The sequence below is a fragment of the Rattus norvegicus genome, chromosome 6 (assembly GCF_021556685.1).
Source record: "Rattus norvegicus strain SHRSP/BbbUtx chromosome 6, alternate assembly SHRSP_T2T, whole genome shotgun sequence".
NCBI lineage: Eukaryota > Metazoa > Chordata > Mammalia > Rodentia > Muridae > Rattus > Rattus norvegicus.
Window position 1 is genome coordinate 51,603,013 of NC_141539.1, and position 20,201 is coordinate 51,623,213.

Sequence of the window (20,201 nt, forward strand, 5' to 3'; positions counted from 1 at the left end):
TTCTGTAAGGCAAAGGACACTGTGGTTAGGACAAAACGGCAACCAACAGATTGGGAAAAGATCTTTACCAATCCTACAACAGATAGAGGCCTTATATCTAAAATATACAAAGAACTCAAGAAGTTAGACCACAGGGAAACAAATAACCCTATTAAAAAATGGGGTTCAGAGCTAAACAAAGAATTCACAGCTGAGGAATGCCGAATGGCTGAGAAACACCTAAAGAAATGTTCAACATCTTTAGTCATAAGGGAAATGCAAACCAAAACAACCCTGAGATTTCACCTCACACCAGTGCGATTGGCTAAGATCAAAAACTCAGGTGACAGCAGATGCTGGCGAGGATGTGGAGAAAGAGGAACACTCCTCCATTGTTGGTGGGATTGCAGACTGGTAAAACCATTCTGGAAATCAGTCTGGAGGTTCCTCAGAAAATTGGACATTGAACTGCCTGAGGATCCAGCTATACCTCTCTTGGGCATATACCCAAAAGATGCCTCAACATATAAAAGAGACACGTGCTCCACTATGTTCATCGCAGCCTTATTTATAATAGCCAGAAGCTGGAAAGAACCCAGATGCCCTTCAACAGAGGAATGGATACAGAAAATGTGGTACATCTACATAATGGAATATTACTCAGCTATCAAAAACAACGAGTTTATGAAATTCGTAGGCAAATGGTTGGAACTGGAAAATATCATCCTGAGTGAGCTAACCCAATCACAGAAAGACATACATGGTATGCACTCATTGATAAGTGGCTATTAACCCAAATGCTTGAATTACCCTAGATCCCTAGAACAAACGAAACTCAAGACGGATGATCAAAATGTGAATGCTTCACTCCTTCTTTAAATGAGGAAAAAGAATACCCTTGGCAGGGAAGGGAGAGGCAAAGATTAAAACAGAGACTGAAGGAACACCCATTCAGAGCCTGCCCCACATGTGGCCCATACATATACAGCCACCCAATTAGAGAAGATGGATGAAGCAAAGAAGTGCAGACCGACAGGAGCCGGATGTAGATCGCTCCTGAGAGAAACAGCCAGAATACAGCAAATACAGAGGCGAATGCCAGCAGCAAACCACTGAACTGAGAATAGGTCCCCTATTGAAGGAATCAGAGAAAGAACTGGAAGAGCTTGAAGGGGCTCGAGACCCCAAAATTACAACAATGCCAAGCAACCAGAGCTTCCAGGGACTAAGCCACTACCTAAAGACTATACATGGACTGACCCTGGACTCTGACCCCATAGGTAGCAATGAATATCCTAGTAAGAGCACCAGTGGAAGGGGAAGCCCTGGGTCCTGCTAAGACTGAACCCCCAGTGAACTAGTCTATGGGGGGAGGGCGGCAATGGGGGGAGGGTTGGGAGGGGAACACCCATAAGGAAGGGGAGGGGGGAGGGGGATGTTTGCCCGGATACTGGGAAAGGGAATAACACTCGAAATGTATATAAGAAATACTCAAGTTAATAAAAAAAAAAAAAGAATAAAAATTAAAACCAAAAAAAAAAAAATAAAATGACGAAAGTGTTTACTTATACTAACAAAGAAACACAAATTATAAAGAAAAAAGCAGATGCCTTTGTTTGCCTAAGAAATCAGGAAAAAGTTTCAAAAGCCAGAAGTGGGGTCAAATAAGCAGGTACTGAAGTGACAGGGAGATAAAGGAAACAGAGCCACCGACAGGTCTTCATGTTCTGCCTCTGTAAGGGTGCTGTGATGAGGACCTCCCACTGGCTGCTATGTATGCCAGGGCTTTAAAGTCCACGGTGGCATTCCTGGGAGAAATGCTCAGCACATTTCCATGCCTGGCCTGCTCAGCTTGCTGCTCACCTGACCCCACCATGGCCACCACTCGCAGGCTGGAAGGATTGTGGTAACTACTGGAGAACCAAGCAAGACTGTGGTGGCCAGCTGCTGGAAGCAGAGAGAAGCAGGAGCAGCTCCATGGAAAGTGCATTTGAGAGCCAACCCACTGTGTCATCACTCAGGCAGGCCACCACCGCCTTTCCTATACTCTGGGAGAGAAGGCTGAGCAAACTAGTTGTTGGTGGAGACACAGACTGCTTCACACTGGTTCTGCACCAGGGAAGGAGAGCAGAATAACAGGAAAACTGAAGGGTGGAGGTGTGGTGGCAATGTCATTGAGTTCCAGTGAAAGCTCCACCATTACCCAGCACAGGGACAACTGGGTGGGGTCAACAAGCAGCCTCCAAATATGTTCTTTCAATGCCGCCCAGTTTTCTTAGCATTAACATTTCACATGTAGCTACTTCAAGGGTTAGACTAAGTAGGGCCACACTTGGGTCAGTAAATATGGCTGCTAAAAAAGGGACTCTCTAATGTAAGGAAAACATACCTTATATATAAAACTATAGAGAAGTATTATGTGAAATTTGAGTAGCATTTTTGTAAATACACCTAGAATTACCTTCATGTGTGTGTGTGTGTGTGTGTGTGTGTGTGTGTGTGTGTGTGTGTGTAATATGGAGGAGGCCTTGTACGTATCCAGATCTACACTAATACAAACACCCATTTGCAAGCTCAGGCACATTGGGAATGAAAGCCTCCCTGCACCCTCTCTGGGACAGCTCCCCTTTTCTGGCCCTCTAGAAATGGGCATGTCCATTACTCTCCTCCCACTGCAGTGGTGGCTCCAACCACACCCTACCCAGTGATGGCCTTTCAATCAGTCCTTCAGAACCAGAGCACACAGGAGCTGCAGGTGACTAATGAGCTCTCCCATTTGCTTCCTGTGGCCACACAGCCTGCCTGACTCTTCAGCAGTCACACCACTCCTTCCAGCTGCCACATGGTGGCCATGGCAGGATCCACAGGCAGCAAGCTGAGGTCAGGTGTGGGAGTGTGTTGAAAAGTTTAAGGATTTAGACCCAGGAGCTCTCTGTACCCTTGCTATCAGCAGGCGCAAATCTAACCAATGGACACTGTTAGAAAACCACATGTAGGCTGTTTTCATGCCAGACTTCCTCCAATGCAGCCTACAGCTGCACACACACAGTTGAGGGCACTGGAGTTAGAATGCAGTGAGGACAACTACATTGGAGGTTGTGTAAGAAAGAAAGACCCCATGATGGTAAACAAAGGATCTGAAAACCTACAGCTTTTGGTACCCCCCCTGGGGTTCCTGAAAACCATCTCCTTGGATACCAAGGGATGACTGTAATAGATACTGAATCTCCTAATGTTAAGTTTTATGATACCACATTGTATGTTGGTATCTGTTTAACACATTAGAAAGTCAATTAGAATTTGTATGTAGGCAAAAATACGTAATGAGAAAAATCTGTGCACATATTTTAGAAACAATTCTTATACAGTAAAGGCTATTTTATAACTACTCTGTATAGATATCTACCACAAGTAAAATACTTAAATGTGCAATAAAATTATTTGTAAGGAATTTACAGATATGAAGTGATCCATAAATGATTAAAAATAGTAAATGTCCCCTTCCAATTTCCATCTGTGCCCAGAACTGACCCTGTGCCAGCGCTCTTTGTACCCAGATCCTGCTGGGAGAGAGCTGGACTCCCAGGAGTGCTGACATTCCTGAGAGCACAGGTAAGACTACCACTTCTGCTCTGAGGGACCAGCCTGAAGCCCTCAAGACACAGGCACCTAGGAGCAGTTTGGGATAGGATCCTTTTGGTTTCCATCTGTGCTTGGAGCTGACCATATGCCATAGCTCTCAGTACCCAAGTCCCAATGGGAGAGAGCTGGTCTCCCAGGAGTGTTGACACACAGGCTTATAGGAGGGTCAAACCACTGTCAGAGACAGCAAGACCAGCTAACAGCAGAGATAACCAGATCGTGAGAGGCAAGTGCAAGAACCTAAGCAACAGAAACTAAGGCAACTTTGCATCATCGGAACCCAGTTCTCCTACCACAGCAAGTTCTGGGTACCCCAACATACCAGAAAAGCAAGATTCTGATTTAAAATCATATCTCATAATGATATTAGAGGTCTTTAAGAAGAACATAAATAACTCTCTTAAAGAAATACAGGACAACACAGGTAAGCTGAAGCCCTTAAAGAGAAAACAAACAAACAAAAAAAAAATCCCTAAAAGAATTACAGGAAACCAATCAAACAGGTGAAGGAATTGAGTAAAACCATCCAGGATTTAAAAATGAAAATAGAAACAAGAAAAAAATCACAAAGGGAGACAATCAAGGAGGTAGAAAACCTAGGAAAGAGATCAGGAGTCATAGATATAAGCATCACCAACAGAATACAAGAGATAGAAGAGAGAATCTCAGGGGCAGAAGATTCCATAGAAAACATTGACACAACCTGAAAAGATAATGTAAAACACAAAAAGTTCCTAACCTCAAACATCCAGGAAATCCAGGACACAATGAGAAGATCAAATCTAAGAATAAAAGGTATAGAAGAGAAGAAAGCTTCTCAACTTAAAGGGTCAGTAAATATATTCAACAAACTTACAGAAGAAAACTTCTCTAACCTAAAGAAAGAGATGCCCATAAGCATACAAGAAGCCTACAGAACTCCAAATAGATTGGACCAGAAAAGAAATTCCTGGGGTTGGGGATTTAGCTCAGTGGTAGAGCGCTTGCCTAGGAAGTGCAAGGCCCTGGGTTCGGTCCCCAGCTCCGAAAAAAAGAACCAAAAAAAGAAAAAAAAAAAGACAGAAATTCCTCCTATCAGGTAATAGTCAAAACACCAAACGCAAAGAACAAAGAAAGAACATTAAAAGTAGTAAGGGAAAAAGGTCAAGTAACATATGAAGGCAGACCTATCATAATTACACCAGACTTCTCACCAGAGACTGTGAAAGCCAGAAGATCCTGGACAGATGTTATATAGACACCAAGAGAACACAAATGCTAGGCCAGGCTACTATATCCAGCAAAATTCTCAATTAACATAGATGGAAAAAACAAGATTTCCATGACAAAACCAAATTTACACAATTATCTTTCCACAAATTCAGCCCTACAAAGGATAATAGATGGAAAACTCCAACACAAGGAGGGAAACTACACCCTAGAAAAAGCAAGAAAGTAATCTTCTTTCAATTAACCCAAAAGAAGATAACCACACAAACATAATTCCACCTCTAAGAACAAAAATAATAGGAAACAACAATCATTGGTCTCTGACATCACTCAACATTAATTAATTAATTAATTAATTAATTAATGGACTCAATTCCCCAATAAGAAGACACAGACTAACAGACTGGATACATAAACAGGACCTTGCATTTTGCTGCATACAGGAAATGCACCTCTGTGACAAACACACACATTTCCTCAGAGTAAAAGGGTGGAAAAAATTTTCCAAGCAAAAGGTCCCAAGAAACAAGCTGGAGTAGTCATTCTAATATCAAATAAAATAGACTTTTTTTTTTTTTTTTGGTTCTTTTTTTTCGGAGCTGGGGACCGAACCCAGGGCCTTGCGCTTCCTAGGCAAGCGCTCTACCACTGAGCTAAATGCCCAACCCCTAAAATAGACTTTCAACCAAAAGTCATCAAAAAAGATAAGGCAGCATATTTCACACTTGTCAAAGGAAAAATGAACCAAGATGAACTCTCAATCCTATCAATGCTCCAAATGCAAGAGCACCTACACTCATAAAAGAAACAAAGCACTCGTTGCACCTCACACAATAATAGTGGGAGACTTCAACACCCTACTTTCATCAATAGACAGATCATGGAAACAGAAACTAAACAGAGACACAGTGGAACTAACAAAAGTTATGAAAGAAATGGATTTAACAGACATCTATAAAATATTTCATTCTAAAACAAAAGAGCATACCTTCTGCTCAGCACCTCACGGTACCTTCTCTAAAATTAACCATATAACGGCCACAAAACAAGCCTCAACACATACAAGAAGGTAGACACGATCCCATGCATTCTATCAGATCACCATGGACTAAGGCTAGTCTTCAAAACCAACAAAAACAACAGAAAGCCCACATATATATGGAAGCTGAACAATGTTCTACTCAATGATAACCTGGTCAAGGAAGAAATAAACAAAGAAATTAAAGACATTTTAGAATTTAATGAAAATGAAGACACAACATACTCAACTTATGGGACACAATGAAAGCTGTGCTAAGAGGAAAACTCATAGCTCTGAGTGCCTCCAAAAAGAAACTGGAGAAAGCATACACTAACAGACTGACAGTACACCTGAAAGCTCTAGAACAAAAAGAAGCAAATACATCCAAGAGGAGTAGACAGCAGGAAATAATCAAACTCAGGGCTGAAATCAACCAAGTAGAAACAAAGAATCAACAAAACCAGAAGCTGGTTCTTTGAGAAAAATCAACTAGATAAACCCTTAGCCAGAGTAACCAGTGGGCACAGAGACAGTATCCAAATGAACAAAATCAGAAATGAAAAGGGCGACATAACAACGGAATCTGAGGAAATTCAAAAAATCATCAGATCCTACTACAAAAGCCTATACTTAACAAAACTGGAAAATCTGGAGGAAATGGCCAATTTTCTAGACAGATACCAGGTACCGAAGTTAAATCAGGAACAGATAAACCATCTATACAGTCCCATAACCCCTAAAGAAATAGAAGCAGTTATTAAAAGTCTCCCAAGCGAAAAAAGCCCAGGACGAAATGGGTTCAGTATAGAATTCTATCAGATCTTCACAGATGACCTAATACCAATACTCTCCAAACTATTCCACAAAACAAAACAAAAAAAAAAAAAAAAAAGAAGGAACACTGCCCAATTTATTCTACAAATCCACAGTTATGCTTATACCTAAACCACACAAAGACCCAACAAAGAAAGAGAACTTCAGACCAATTTCCCTTATGAATATTGATGCCAAAATACTCAATAAAATTCTCTCAAACTGAATCCAAGAACACATCAAAACGATCATCCATCATGATCAAGTAGACTTCATCCCAGGGATGCAGGGATGTTTCAAAATACAGAAATCCATCAATGTAATCCACTATATAAATAAACTCAAAGAAAAAAACCACATGATCATTTCATTAAATACTGAGAAAGCATTTGACAAAATTCAACACTCCTTCATGATAAAAGTCCCGGAAAGATCAGGAATTCAAGGCCCATACCTAAACATAGCAAAAGCAATATAAGGAAAACAGTAGCCGGGCTGGAGAGATGGCTCAGTGGTTAGGAGCGCTGACTGCTCTTCCACAGGTCCTGAGTTCAATTCCCAGCAACCACATGGTGGCTCACAACCATCTGTAATGGGTTCTGATGCCCTCTTCTGGTGTGTCTGAAGACAGCTACAGTGTACTCATATAAATAAAATAAATCTTTAAAAAAAAAAAAAAAACAGTAGCCATCATCAAACTAAATGGAGAGAAACTTGAAGTAATCCCACTAAAATCAGGGACTAGACAAGGCTGCCCACACTCTCCCTACTTATTCAATATAGTACTCAAAGTCCTAGCCAGAGTAATCAGACAACAAAAGGAGGTCAAAGGAATATAAATTGGAAAGGAAGAAGTCAAAATATCATTATTTGCAGATGATGATAGTATAGTTAAGTGACCCCAAAAATTCCACCACAGAACTCATACAGCTGATAAACAACTTCAGCAAAGTGGCTGGATACAAAATTAACTCAAACAAATCAGTAGCCTTCCTCGACTTAAAGGATAAACAGGCTGAGTAAGAAATTAGGGAAACGACATCATTCACAATAGTCATGAATAATATAAAATAACTTGGTGTGACCCTGACAAAGCAAGTGAAAGATCTGTATGACAAGAACTTCAAGTCTCTAAAGAAAGATGTTGAAGAAGATCTCAGAAGAGGGAAAGACCTCCCGTGCTCGTGGCAGGGATTAATATAGTAAAAATGGTGATCTTGCTGAAAGCAATCTACAGATTCAATGCAATCCCCATTAAAATTCCAACTCAATTCTTTACTGAGTTAGAAAGAGCAATTTGCAAATTCATTTGGAATAATAAAAAACCCAGGATAGTGAAACTTTAGTTCACTAAATATTATTTCTCAAAAATAAAAGAACTTCTGGGGGGAAATCACTGTATGGTATTGGTACAAAGACAGACAGGTAAATCAATGGAATAGAATTGAAGACCCAGAATGAGCCCACACACCTATGGTCACTTGATCTTTGACAAAGGAGCGAAAACCGTCCAGTGGTTAAAAAGACAGCATTTTTAACACATGGTACTGGTTCAACTGGAGGTCATCATGTAGAAGAATGCAAATTGACCCATTCTTATCTCCTTGTATAAAGCTCAAGTCCAAGTGGATCAAGGACCTCCACATAAAACCAGATACACTCAAATTATTACAAGAAAAAGTGGGGAAGAGTCTCAAACACATGGGCACAGGGAGAAATTTCCTGAACAGAACACCATTGGCCTATGCTCTAAGATCAAGAATCGACAAATGGGACCTCATAAAATTGCAAAGTTTCTATAAGGCAAAGGACACTGTCAATAGGACAAAATGGCAACCAACAGATTGGGAAAAGATCTTTACCAATCTTCCATCCAACAGAGGGCTAATATCCAATACATACAAAGAACTCAAGAAGTTAGACTCCGGAGAGCCAAATAACCCTATTAAAAATGGGGTACAGAGCCAAACAAAGAATTCTCAACTGAGGAATATCAAATGTCGGAGAATCACCTAAAGAAATGTTCAATATCCTTATTCAGCAGGGAAATACAAAACAAAACAACCCTGAGACTCCACTTCCCATCAGCCAGAATGGCTAAGATCAAACACTCAGGTGACAGCAGATGCTGTCACCTGAGCATCTTCCTTTTTTGTGTTGTGAGCGTCTTCCTTTTTTGTTCTCTGCTTTATTCCTGGAAACAGCATCTCTCACTGTACCAGAGCCTTGCTTTTTTGGTTTTGCTGGCTGGCCAGTGAGGTCCTGGGGCTCATCTGTTTCTTCCCCAATGCTACAATGACAGGAGTAAATATGGAACCAGGCCTGCCTTTTATGTGGGTGCTGGGGATTTGAACCCAGGTCCCATGCATAAGCACTCTTATCCAGTGATCCATCAATCAGCTGTCAGCCCTTGTAATGTTTTAGCCTTGACTGCCCTGGAACTTGATTTGCAAACCTGGCTGTAGACTCAGAGGTGTGCCTGCCTCTGCCTCCCCAGTACTGAGATTGAAGACGTTCCTCACCATACCTGGTTGTAAGCGATATTTTTGGCATATCTTTCTATACCTGCACACGGGAGGTTTTTACTGTTGGCTGATTTCTTGTTTTGAGGTATTTCTGAGAGCACAGCTCAGGCCTAGAAGCAACCCGCCTGCTTCTTCCTGGAGGGCTGGGCTTTTGGGTGTTCTTTTCTTTTTGTCTTGCCTTTTGTGAAATCCTGTCTTTACTGCCAATCAAAATCCCTTTGGCCTCTGCTCTTTTTCTGTGGTGTTGAAGACAAGCTCAGGGCCTTGTGCATACTAAACCAGTGCTCTGCTACTAAGCTATGACCTTATCCTTTCTGCAGGAACTTCTGGAGTGTATTTTGGATCTTTAAGTCAGGATCTGATGTAGATTAGACTGGCCTTAACCTTCTTCACAGCTGAGGCTGGCCTAGAACTTGGGATCCTTCTGCTTCCCTCTCCCAATCTCCTGCTGGGGTTGCAGGTGTGGGCCACCACAACTGGTCTTCCAAGAAGTTTTGCAAAGCCTAACATTGGAAGTGGGGTCAAAGGTTATCAAGCATCCATGTGAAGGATGATTTTTATGTAAACTTGATACCTACTATAGTCATTTAGAAAGAGGCGACTTTAATTGAGAAAATGGTCCTTTCCATTATATTGGCCAGGGAGAAAACCTGTAGTGCATTTTCTTGACTGATGATTGATGTGGGTGAACCCAGCTCAAAGTGGAGAAATGCCACCTCTGGGCTGGTGGTCCTGGGGCCTATAAGAAAGCAGGCTAAGCAAGCCAGAGGGAGCAAGCCAGGAAGCAGCACTCCTCCATGGCCTCTGCATCAGCTCCTGCCTCCAGGTCCCTGCTTGAGTTCCTGTCTTGGCTTCCCTCAATGGAGCCCTTCTGCCTCAGGCTGCTTTTGTTAACAGTGTTTCACCACAGCAGCAGAGACCTGCCTAGGACCATCCATGTCAGCAGCTGCTCTCAGGCTCCTCTGTAGGTGGTTTACGGACTCCTTGCTCTAGCTTTGGCTGTGCTGCTGACTTCTGCTAAGCCACTGGGGTTGGGGTGCTCCTGCTCTGTTTATGCATTTGTGACATCTGATGGAGTTGAGCACGTCCATATTTACTGGCCACCTAGCTCTAGGAGCCTCTTCATGTCTTTTACCTCTTTTCCTACCAGCCCATTTCTTCTTCACAGTCTGAGAAGTTCTCTTTATGTTTTGAATGCGGGTCTTCTGTCACTTCCACATATTCAAAGCTTTAGATTTATTCAGTCTTTTTCGTCCTTTTCCTTCAATGTTTAGGTTTTTGTGGAGGTGTTGGTGGTGCTGGGACTGACGCTGTACACACTGGGCAATCACTCCACCACTGAGGTACCCTCCCTGCCCAGAGCTACTTCTCAGGATCACTCACCCACCCCCTGCTGTTTGAAGTGATAATTATTTTCTTAGTGTATTTTTGCTATTCTCAGCATCTTCTACCTTCTTGTTTCCCTTCTATTTTCAGTGTTAGATGTTAGAAATGTTTGGTAAAGAAATATTTTTTTTAAAATATTTAAAGTTAGAATTTGAAGCATGCCACATAATGTGTCCAAGGAATCTTACAGAAAGTCTGTCTCTACTGGATACGCCATGCAGTACTCTGATGATGACCTTAGTTTGGAAGGAGAAAAATTTCTAAATTTAAATAAATATTACTTTCTAAAAACTAGGAAATAAGGCTCTGAAAACTGAACACAGGCATTCTCTGATTTCCAGCATTAGGGCAAATCGCCCAGTGTGAAATATCCGAGTGATTAGAGTAAGTGCACTGCTCGCCCACATGCACTCAGAACACCACGGGAGTGACTAAAATGGCCTTCTCTCCAGGCAGTGACATTCGCTTATCTGTAAATTACAGTCTTAGAACACTCTGACAGTGTGACTTAGGAAAATATATTCAGAAGCTCTTTCCTGTCCTTAAAGATGGCAGGAATTACTTAGGACACAAGTAAACACCATGGTCTTTCTATAAACACACCCGTCTTGAGCTGCTCCCTGGGTCCCTGCAGTGGGATCTCAAATGGCCTCGAGCATTTTCAGTGTATGGGAGCATGATAAAAGCATGCATTAACATAAGGAAAAACTACAGACGATAGAAACACACCAGGCAAATAGATTACAATCAGTATCAGGCCCATGAGTACATTAGAGATGTACTGGGACATGAATCCCGCACATTTTTTTTTTAAGTCTAAATTGAGGAGGGGGAACAAACGGCCACCCCTTGCCATGGAAAGGTCTGCTCGATTACCAGCTCACATGGGCAAGGAGATGGTCACCTATAACCTCGCCAGCAATGACAGACACTTAAAGTAGCTGTCCCTGCTTTTCTTTTTTTTAAACCAGTAACTTCCTTTTTTTTTTTTCTCCAATAAAGTCTTATTTTCTTAAAAATCTTGCTACATTCCCCAGTCTGGTCTCAACTCATAGTTCTCCTACCTCAGGCTCAGACTGCTCAAATTACAGGAACCTGTTGACCTGCAGAGCAACATAAAGCCTTAATCACAGGAATAACCACAGAATCATTTGAGTAAGGGAACCAATGGGACACTAGATTGACATTTACTAAAAATTAAGCCCTAATTGTTAGGTATATAATACACCCCAGCATGTGAGTCACTGACCTTTCTGAGCACACATCGGTAGTGTAGTGAAAGATGTTGACAGGAACAGTAACTCTGGGGGCACACTGTTGTTGGCAGACCCTGGGTTGGGCTGACAGATGCCTGCCATGGTGACAGCTGCCTGCTTCTGTCATCGGACAAAGTCTCTACTGGGGTCCAGTACTCTTCCAGGTTATCTAGTGAAGACCTGTGTGTGTTTCTGGTGACCACACAGTTGTTCTAGAACAGTGGTAGAGAAGGGGAGACATGGAGCGTTTGACCTCCCCGACTCTGGAAGGATCCCTGAGTGCCCTCAAGTGGAAAAGCTGGGACTCTACCCTGGACACAGAAAGCCCAATGGATTCCTGGTGGTGACTGGACTCAGGGAACGGTTACTCAGGCACTGAACAAGCAGCTATGTGTGAAGGCACAGTGGCGAGAGAGAAGCAGCAAGCCAACATTCACTACCAGGGTCAGGAAAGCTGGGGTGCCTCTCAGGGCTGGGATGCTGTCCCCTCAGGCCAGCGAGTCTGGGGTGTGAGGTTTTAGGAAACAGTATCACATCTGTAAACCAGCGTCCACTACACAAGTGACTGGGAAGTCACCTTCAGAGAGTCAGGCCAGCCACAGGCTTCTGCTATCAGTTTTCAGAGCCAAAAGCCTGATGTGTGTTTGCTGAATAAACACATAAACTGAGAAAACACAATATGAAATTTGTTTCAAGTCCATCAGGCACAGACACACGGAGACACACAAATACATCTAGAGACACGCAGACAGATACACACACAGACACACTGTTATATACATAGACACACAGAAAGACAGACACACCAGTTTTAGTCACTACTGTGTAAAGTACCCCAGTGCACACAGTCAGTGGTTCAGTCCATAGTTCAATACTATGTCCTGCGGCAGGAAATGACAAAGGTCCATCAGAAAGCACGTCTTCTGGGGCTGTGCATACCTACGTAGGCACCGCTGGGATACATAGAACACTGCCGTAGGTTCTTGTTTTCTAATCTGCAAAGTGAGGACTTTTGGGTGGGAATAGTTCCCCCAAACATGCCCCTCCCCACTTTTGGGAACAGGTTTATTTAGTGTCATGGTTTCAAATTACAGTCCATCACAGTGAAAAAGGCAAGAAGGCAGGGTAACTTTGTCCTTTGTGTTAGACTGCCCCCCCACCCCCCACCTTATTTTGCTGATTAGGAAGCAGACAGTTTTAAAAAACAAAAATAACCCTCCCAAATTCCCAGCTACTGAGACAGGTCTCCTGTTGCGTAGGCTGGCCTTGAACTTACTGTGTAGCTCAGGATGACCCTGAACTCTGATCTTCACCTCTTCAGTGCTGGTATTGCGTATGTGCACCACAACATCTGCCTTAGTTTTCCACTGATTTTTTTAGAAAAATGAAAAGCTCATACACTTCCCTCTTTTTATTCCCACAAAAGATTCAAAAGCAAGACTTCCACACAGAACGGACATGGTGGGAGAGCTATGCCTAGGCTGGCCTGCAGCTTTCTAAGTCCATCCCCTCTTGAGGCCCCTCTGGTGATGCTCAGGGTCCTGGAGGCAGCATGGGCATATGTTCCACTGTCCTTCTGTGTGAGCTTTACACCCATCTGTGGTGGTCTGGATGAGAATAGGCCCATAGGCTCAGACACTCCAATGTTTGGTCCTCAGTTGGTGGAACTGTTTGGGAAGGATTAGGAGGTGTGGCCTTCTTTAAAGAGGAATGTCACTGGGGCAGGGCTTAGATGTTTTAATACCCATGGCACTCTCACTGTGCTCTGTTTCCTTCTTACAGTTCTTGCTCCAGCTGTCTGCCACCTGCTACTTCCTTTCTACTATCACATCTTACCCCGTTGGACTTTGTGTGGCAGGCCCCACACAAAACCTCCTTCTATAAAGGAGTTTTATCATAGCAATAGAAGAGTAACTAAAGTCAGTCAGTCAGTCAGTCAGTCAGCCAGCCAGTCAGTCTGTCTGTCTCTCTCTTAGTCTGCTACCTAGACCAAACTCATCTCAAGCTAGTGACCCTCCCGTATACTGGAAGCATGTCACCACCTTGCCTGGCTTATTCTCTATTTCTCTTTTCAAAGCATACTATTTATTTATTTATTTATTTATTTATTTATTTATTTATTTATTTATTTATTTTGCATGTCTGTGTGTGGGTGGATGTGCATGTCATGTGCATTTCTGGATGTAGGAGATAACATACAGAAATTGGTTCTCTCCTTCCACCATCTGGGGATCAAACTCATGCTATCAAGCATGGCGGTGAGCCTTTACCCACTGAGTCATCTTACTAGCCCCTCTTCTTCCATTTTCTCCAAACCAGCATTCTGACTCTCCTGTTTCAGCTTCCTGCCCAGAGCCAACGCTCTACAGTTCTCTATACACAGTTCTTCTGTGCACAGATTCTGTCAGTGAGATAGCTGGTTCCCGACTGTCAGGATGCTTGTTATAGGGCTAAGTTTTCATGATATGGTTCTGCTGCACCCTAAGTGTCAGACTTGCCCACTGACACTGAAGTCAATATTGTCTGAGGACAGAGTGCTAGAAAGGCTCAGTGTATTGCCAAAAAATTGGCTTTTTTAGGTGTGCGTGTGAGCAAGCTCAAAAAGGTTTTCTGGGCAAAAGACCAGAGATAAAAAGACAATTAAAAACAGATACTGAAGAGTAAGAAGGAAATCTTTAGGTGACAGGAGAAAATTTCAGTTATTTTTCCTTTGGCCTTTGGAGAACACAGGTGTCATATGTGCAGCTAAGAAGACACTGGGGCAAAAACTGCTGCTTTAAGCAGGAAGCACTAGGGCAGAAATCAAGCCCCAAGGGCAGAAGTCCTAGATGATGCCACCATGGAGGATGTCTCGGCACAGCTTCCTGAAAGGCCTGCATGTCTACGCCCTGGAACAAGGTTTCCATTGCTGGTTGTCAATTACAGAGGCAGCCTGACTCCTTCTGAACCATGGAAGACAGATGTCAAAAATGATATGTAGGGGCTGGAGAGATGGCTCAGAAGTTAAGAGCGATGGTCGCTTTTCTAGAGCTTCTGGGTTTGAATCCCAGCACCCACATGGTGGTTACCACCCAGCTGTAACTCCAGCCCCAGGGTACTGGATGTGGTTGCTACTCTGTAGAGGGACTGTGGACACACATGGCACACAGACATGCATGCAGGCAAAACACCCACATATACATGCAAACTTAAAATTTACAAATAATACATTTTCTAATTAAAAAGTTAATCCTTCACGTGGCTTGGGCATCTGAGTTCAAGACAACCTGTCAATGAAGGAGAAAATCCACTCTGATCTTCTATCCCCAGCTGTGACTGAGGACACCTCTCAAACTTCTGTAACCTCTGTCAGGCAAGACCATGTGAGGTTTACTTGCTGTTCACATCTGCGTTAAACGTGGAACTGATGTCAGTATGAGACTGGGCTTACCTTACTCCGCACTGACTGTAAACTGCTTACATAGCTAAGGCCTTTACCTGAGGTGAAGGGTGTGACACTCCACATTGGGCATCTCCAACATAAACCCAGAAAGCTTTTTTGTTTTTAGTTCAAATGCTAACCCTCACTTGATGGAAAAACATTTTTTTTTTAAATTTCATTTTCTTTATGTATTGTGTGCACGCAAGTGCATGTGCCTGCATGCATGTGGAAGTCAGAGGACCTCCTTGTTAAATTTGGGGATTAAACTCAGGTCCCTGGGCTTTACCCTCTGAGCCTCCTCACCTGCTCCCTTCACCTTATTTAGATGATCTGCAGTTACTCCTTAATCAAAGTCTAAGTCTCTCACATAGTTTATCTTTAGGTCCTACTCAAATATTATACCTTTAGCTTCTAAAACTTGCTTGAAACAGAAAACTAGTTATGACAGGGAAAAAAAACAAAACAAGCAAAATAAACCCAAACCCAAGACACAACTCCTGAAAAAATGAGTGGTAGAAAGCAGAAACCAAGTGAATCCTTGGGTCTGTTCATCACAATCAGGAGTGACTGGATGGCCAGAGCAGCGGCTGGACCTCCCATTGCTTTAGTCAAACACATGGCTTCCCAGATCCCTTCCACGAGGCATGCCCACTGACCGTGTTCAGACATGGACATCATGATGGAGGAGGGGGGCAACACCAGAGTTCATGAGTGAGGTGGGGGGGGGGAGGTGCAGTCTGAGTCTGACATAAAGCTACCATTTAAGAGCACTCTTTTATCAGAAGGCTGCCTGAGGATTCCTTCAGGAGACACAGACAATCCATCTCTAGGACTTTCTCCTAATAATCCAGAGGAGCACCAACACTGCTGAAGCTCTCCCACAATCCAGAATTCACTGGAAAGAAGTCAGCAAGTGTGGTGCTAGCAGAGTAGAGAGACCTGTTCATAGAAGAGAGTGAAATTTGACAGTGTTCAGGAATTCACCAGTTACACAGTGAAATGACCATCAAGGCAACGAGAGAGCGAGGAGGGTCCCTCAAACCTGTGAAAATGAGGCCAGTCTGGGTGACAAAGTGAGATTCTATCTCAAAAAATACAGATGAACAAACAAACAAAACAAACAATCCAATTTGTTCTAGCGAATGGGAGTCTCTGCTACCTGGCTGCCTGTAGTCAGACTGTTCAAAGTAACCAGATGAACGTCAAATGATCCGCATGCTAATTCTGGGCTCTTTGCTTCCCAGGACTGACATCAAACACTACAACGCATTCTCTGCAACAGCTTCTTGTGCTGTATTTAGAGCAATTAACTTCCAGGGAGGGACTGTGAAGGAAGCCAGGCCTTAGCAAAGACAGTTGAAATCGGGGTGTGGTTACTTACGATGAGCTGCTTCAGCCCCACAAAGGACTGTTCCACCGAGCTGGCATTTAAGACTTGCCTCTTTGCTGCAGCCTTCTCACCCAGGAAGCGAAGCATCAAGTCTTTAACTGCATCTCCCTGGTAAGAATGTGGGAGAGAGAGGCAGAGGTAATGAAATGTTTACAGCTTTGCACAAGAAAACTGCAATCAGCCAGAAGCTAAGCTATAACTTCTACAAGATTCCTAGCTTTACGACTACTCTTTATTTTGAGAGAAAAAAAAAAAAGAAGTATATCACCACAGCATCAGGTATTCAGTACAGACCACAGGCCACCCCTATGAGGTGATAGACTCAGAGACGCACCATGTGGAAGATTAGACAGGCTTGTGTCACACCAGCTCCTCAAGCTTACTGGGATGCCTTGTGTGTGTGTGTGTGTGTGACATTACCTCCACCAGCATGCTGGTGGCCCCTTCTTAAGGATAAGTCCACTAGCCAAGTACAGTCTGAACAAGACTCTTGCTGCAGTCTTGGACCCAGGACTTATACTTGCTGGAGTGGGAGGACGCCCATTAAAACCGTCTCTGCACTGGGCCATTTTTGCCTCCTAACTTCATTCTTTTTGCTTTGTCCATCTGGAAGCAAGATGGAAGACATTAAGTGTTACGTCAAGCATTTTGTTTACAGACGAGCAGAGGAGGAGGAAAGGCCCATGTGAGTCAATGGGGAGAAAGGTCCCAAGGCCTGGAATGATGGAGCAATCAGACACGAAGCATGGGACATGCCAAATGAGGAGTTCACAAGCTCCCAATTGAGGTGGTTGATGTACCAAGTCGGTGACAAATGGGGACAAGTATTCAGTATGCTCACACCCAGGAGCTGTGACAGCACAGAGCACTGTGCTGCGCAGGCTGCCTAAGTCAGCAGAAGGTCATCTGGGCTCTGTGCTGTTTCTGGCTCTGTGGTGGTTGAGCCTGGTGTTTAAAGAGGCCAGACCATGTATCCTACTACACTGGGTCAAATATTTAGTAGCACAAATTTGTAATTTCTGCTTTTGGAGAATAAGGTTAAAATGCTCCCACTATCACAGCCACGAGAGTAACTGAGTGAATTATAAGCAACATTTAAAGAGCAAATAAAAAAGGGCTAAAAAAGTGTGATCCCATGAACTACAAAAATCCTACCTGTGCCAAATTCAGAGAATTTCTGGAGCTGTGGGGGCAGAGAGCTCGGCAAAAACCAAACTCAAATCTGGATCTCCTGTATCCCAGTGACTCTCCCCACTAATGAGATCACACTGTAAATATATTTTATCCTTAAAATTCTTTTCCTTAAAGTTTAGTTTCAGGAAAGATGGTTCAGCAGGTAACAGTGCTTCCCTCGCACCACACAAGCCTGGCAACCCGCACTCAGTCCGGGGAATCCAGGCAAAGGTGGAGGGGAGAACCAACTCTATCAAGTTGTCTCTGACCTCCACATATACTCTGTATGTAGAACATGTACACACACACACACACACACACACACACACACACACACACACACACACACACACACACACGCGCGTGCGCACACACACATGCACGCACATGTAAACACACATGCACACATACACACTGCACAAACTAATAATGTAAAAATTAAAAAAGGATGTTATAATAGCAGACTCTTTGGGTAGAAGGTATGGTTGACTAATCAATGTCGAATTTAAGACAGCCCAAAGCTGTCACCACACATCTTATGACACATCTTATGTCTGCTGTGTTCCAAAACTGAAGGTGAAGATGGCAAGAAAGATGCTGGAGTTGTCTACTTTCCATCCCTCATGGCCACCAGAATGAGGAGAGGAAGCTGTGCTGCTGCAATGGGCTGGGATGCGACTGCAACCTCAGGTCCACTCTAGCCCAGGAGAGGATGGAATCGTGGGGGGGAAGGCGAGTAAACCACACCCTTCTCCTGAGCGGCATGAGTGTTCTTGAAGGTCAGAGTGCTGGGATCTGAACTTGGGTCCTCTGAAAGCAGCAAGCGGTCTTGATTGCTCAACCATCTCTCCAGTTCAGCCCCAGGACTGATTAAATCTTTACATTTTCTCCTTTTTAGATGTATTTATTTTATATGTTCCAGTGTGTTGCCTGCATGTGTGCATGTGCATGGCTGAAACCTGAAGAGGTCAGAAGGAAGTCTCAGAACCCTTGGAACTGGAGTTATGGGTGGCTGTGAGCTGCCATATAGGTGCTGGGAAATGAATCTGAGTCCTCAGAAGAATATCAAGTGCTCTTAACCACCAAGCCATCTTTCCACCCCAGAGAGGTTAAATCTTAAGAGCATCCTGGGAGGAAGCACATGTGAGCTACAGAAGACAAGGTGTCCCTGTGCCTTTAGAAATGCAGATGTAGTAAGTTTTCAAACTGACAACAGCTGGGGGAATAGAGATGGACTAATAGCCCTATGATTAAAAAAAAAAAAAAAGAGGGTTTGGCTTCAACAGATAGCATAAGACTATGTACTAGCAAGGCCCGAAATAGGGAAAATCTCTGCTATAGATATTACTCACTTACATTAATGAGTTAAAGAGTTTTTAAAGTCAGGCAGTAAATAGATACAAGGGAAAAAAGATTTAAAAAGTAGCATAGATAGCAAAAGGTGCTTGATATTGAAAGCAACAAAGAATGCAGATTCAGTTTCCAAGGAAGTAGCATGACATGGCCACTGGGACTGTAAAGTAAAGCAACAGCATGTCCCCAAATGTACTGGGACAAGCTCACGGTGCTGGACACAATGTAAACTGACATGTCCATTTTGGAAGCCTGCTCTGCTACTTACCACAGAGTTAAGCACACATTTTCCATAGACAAGCTAAGGAAACCAATGGCTCACATCTACACACAGGACTACACAAATGTCTGGAGCTGGAGTTACAGGAGGTTGTGAGCTCCTGACCTGGGTGCCAGGAACAAAACTTGGGTCTTTGGCAACAGCAAAAAGCACTTTTAACCACAGAGCTACTTCTCTAGCCCTCTAATTCTACTTTAAAAAGGAATTGGTTAAGGATAAAACTAATGTATATATGTATGTATGTTAGTTATAGGTCTTTTGAAGCAAGGTCTCATATAGTCCAGTGTCCTAGGATAACTATTGCTGCGATGAAACACCATTCATCATTGAAGGAAGTCAGGACAGGAACTCAAACAGGGCAGGAGCTGATGCAGAGGCCATGGAAGAGTACTGCTTACTGGCTTGCTCTCCTTGGCTTGCTCAGCCCAGGATTACCAGTCCAGGGATGGCACCATGAATCACTGTTAGCAACTGTTCTACGGCAAGATCTAATGGAAGCATTTTCCCAATTGGGGTTCCTTCCTTTCAGATGACTATAGCTCCTGTCAAGTTGACATAAGTCAGCATTCCTAGTTTCAGTATAACCTTGGTACTTAGGTTAACCCTGAACTCCTGATCCTCTTGCCTCCACTTTGCAAACACAGGGATATAGGTGTGCACTAACTATGCCTGGTTTTATCTGTCCTCAAAAAGATATTTAACTGACACAAAAAATTATGTGTATTCAGTGTTGTTGATTTATTATTTGGATAG

General features: G+C 43.2%; 1 protein-coding gene across 2 annotated transcripts in view; it reads right to left on the reverse strand.

Moving 5' to 3' along the window:
• Window positions 1-20,201, reverse strand: part of Trappc12 (trafficking protein particle complex subunit 12) — a 72,248-nt gene that overhangs the window by 43,416 nt on the left and 8,631 nt on the right. For both annotated transcript variants that reach the window (XM_087553184.1, NM_001398781.1), the window contains 1 exon segment: window positions 16,634-16,750. In XM_087553184.1, the coding sequence (XP_087409310.1) occupies window positions 16,634-16,750 (117 nt within the window).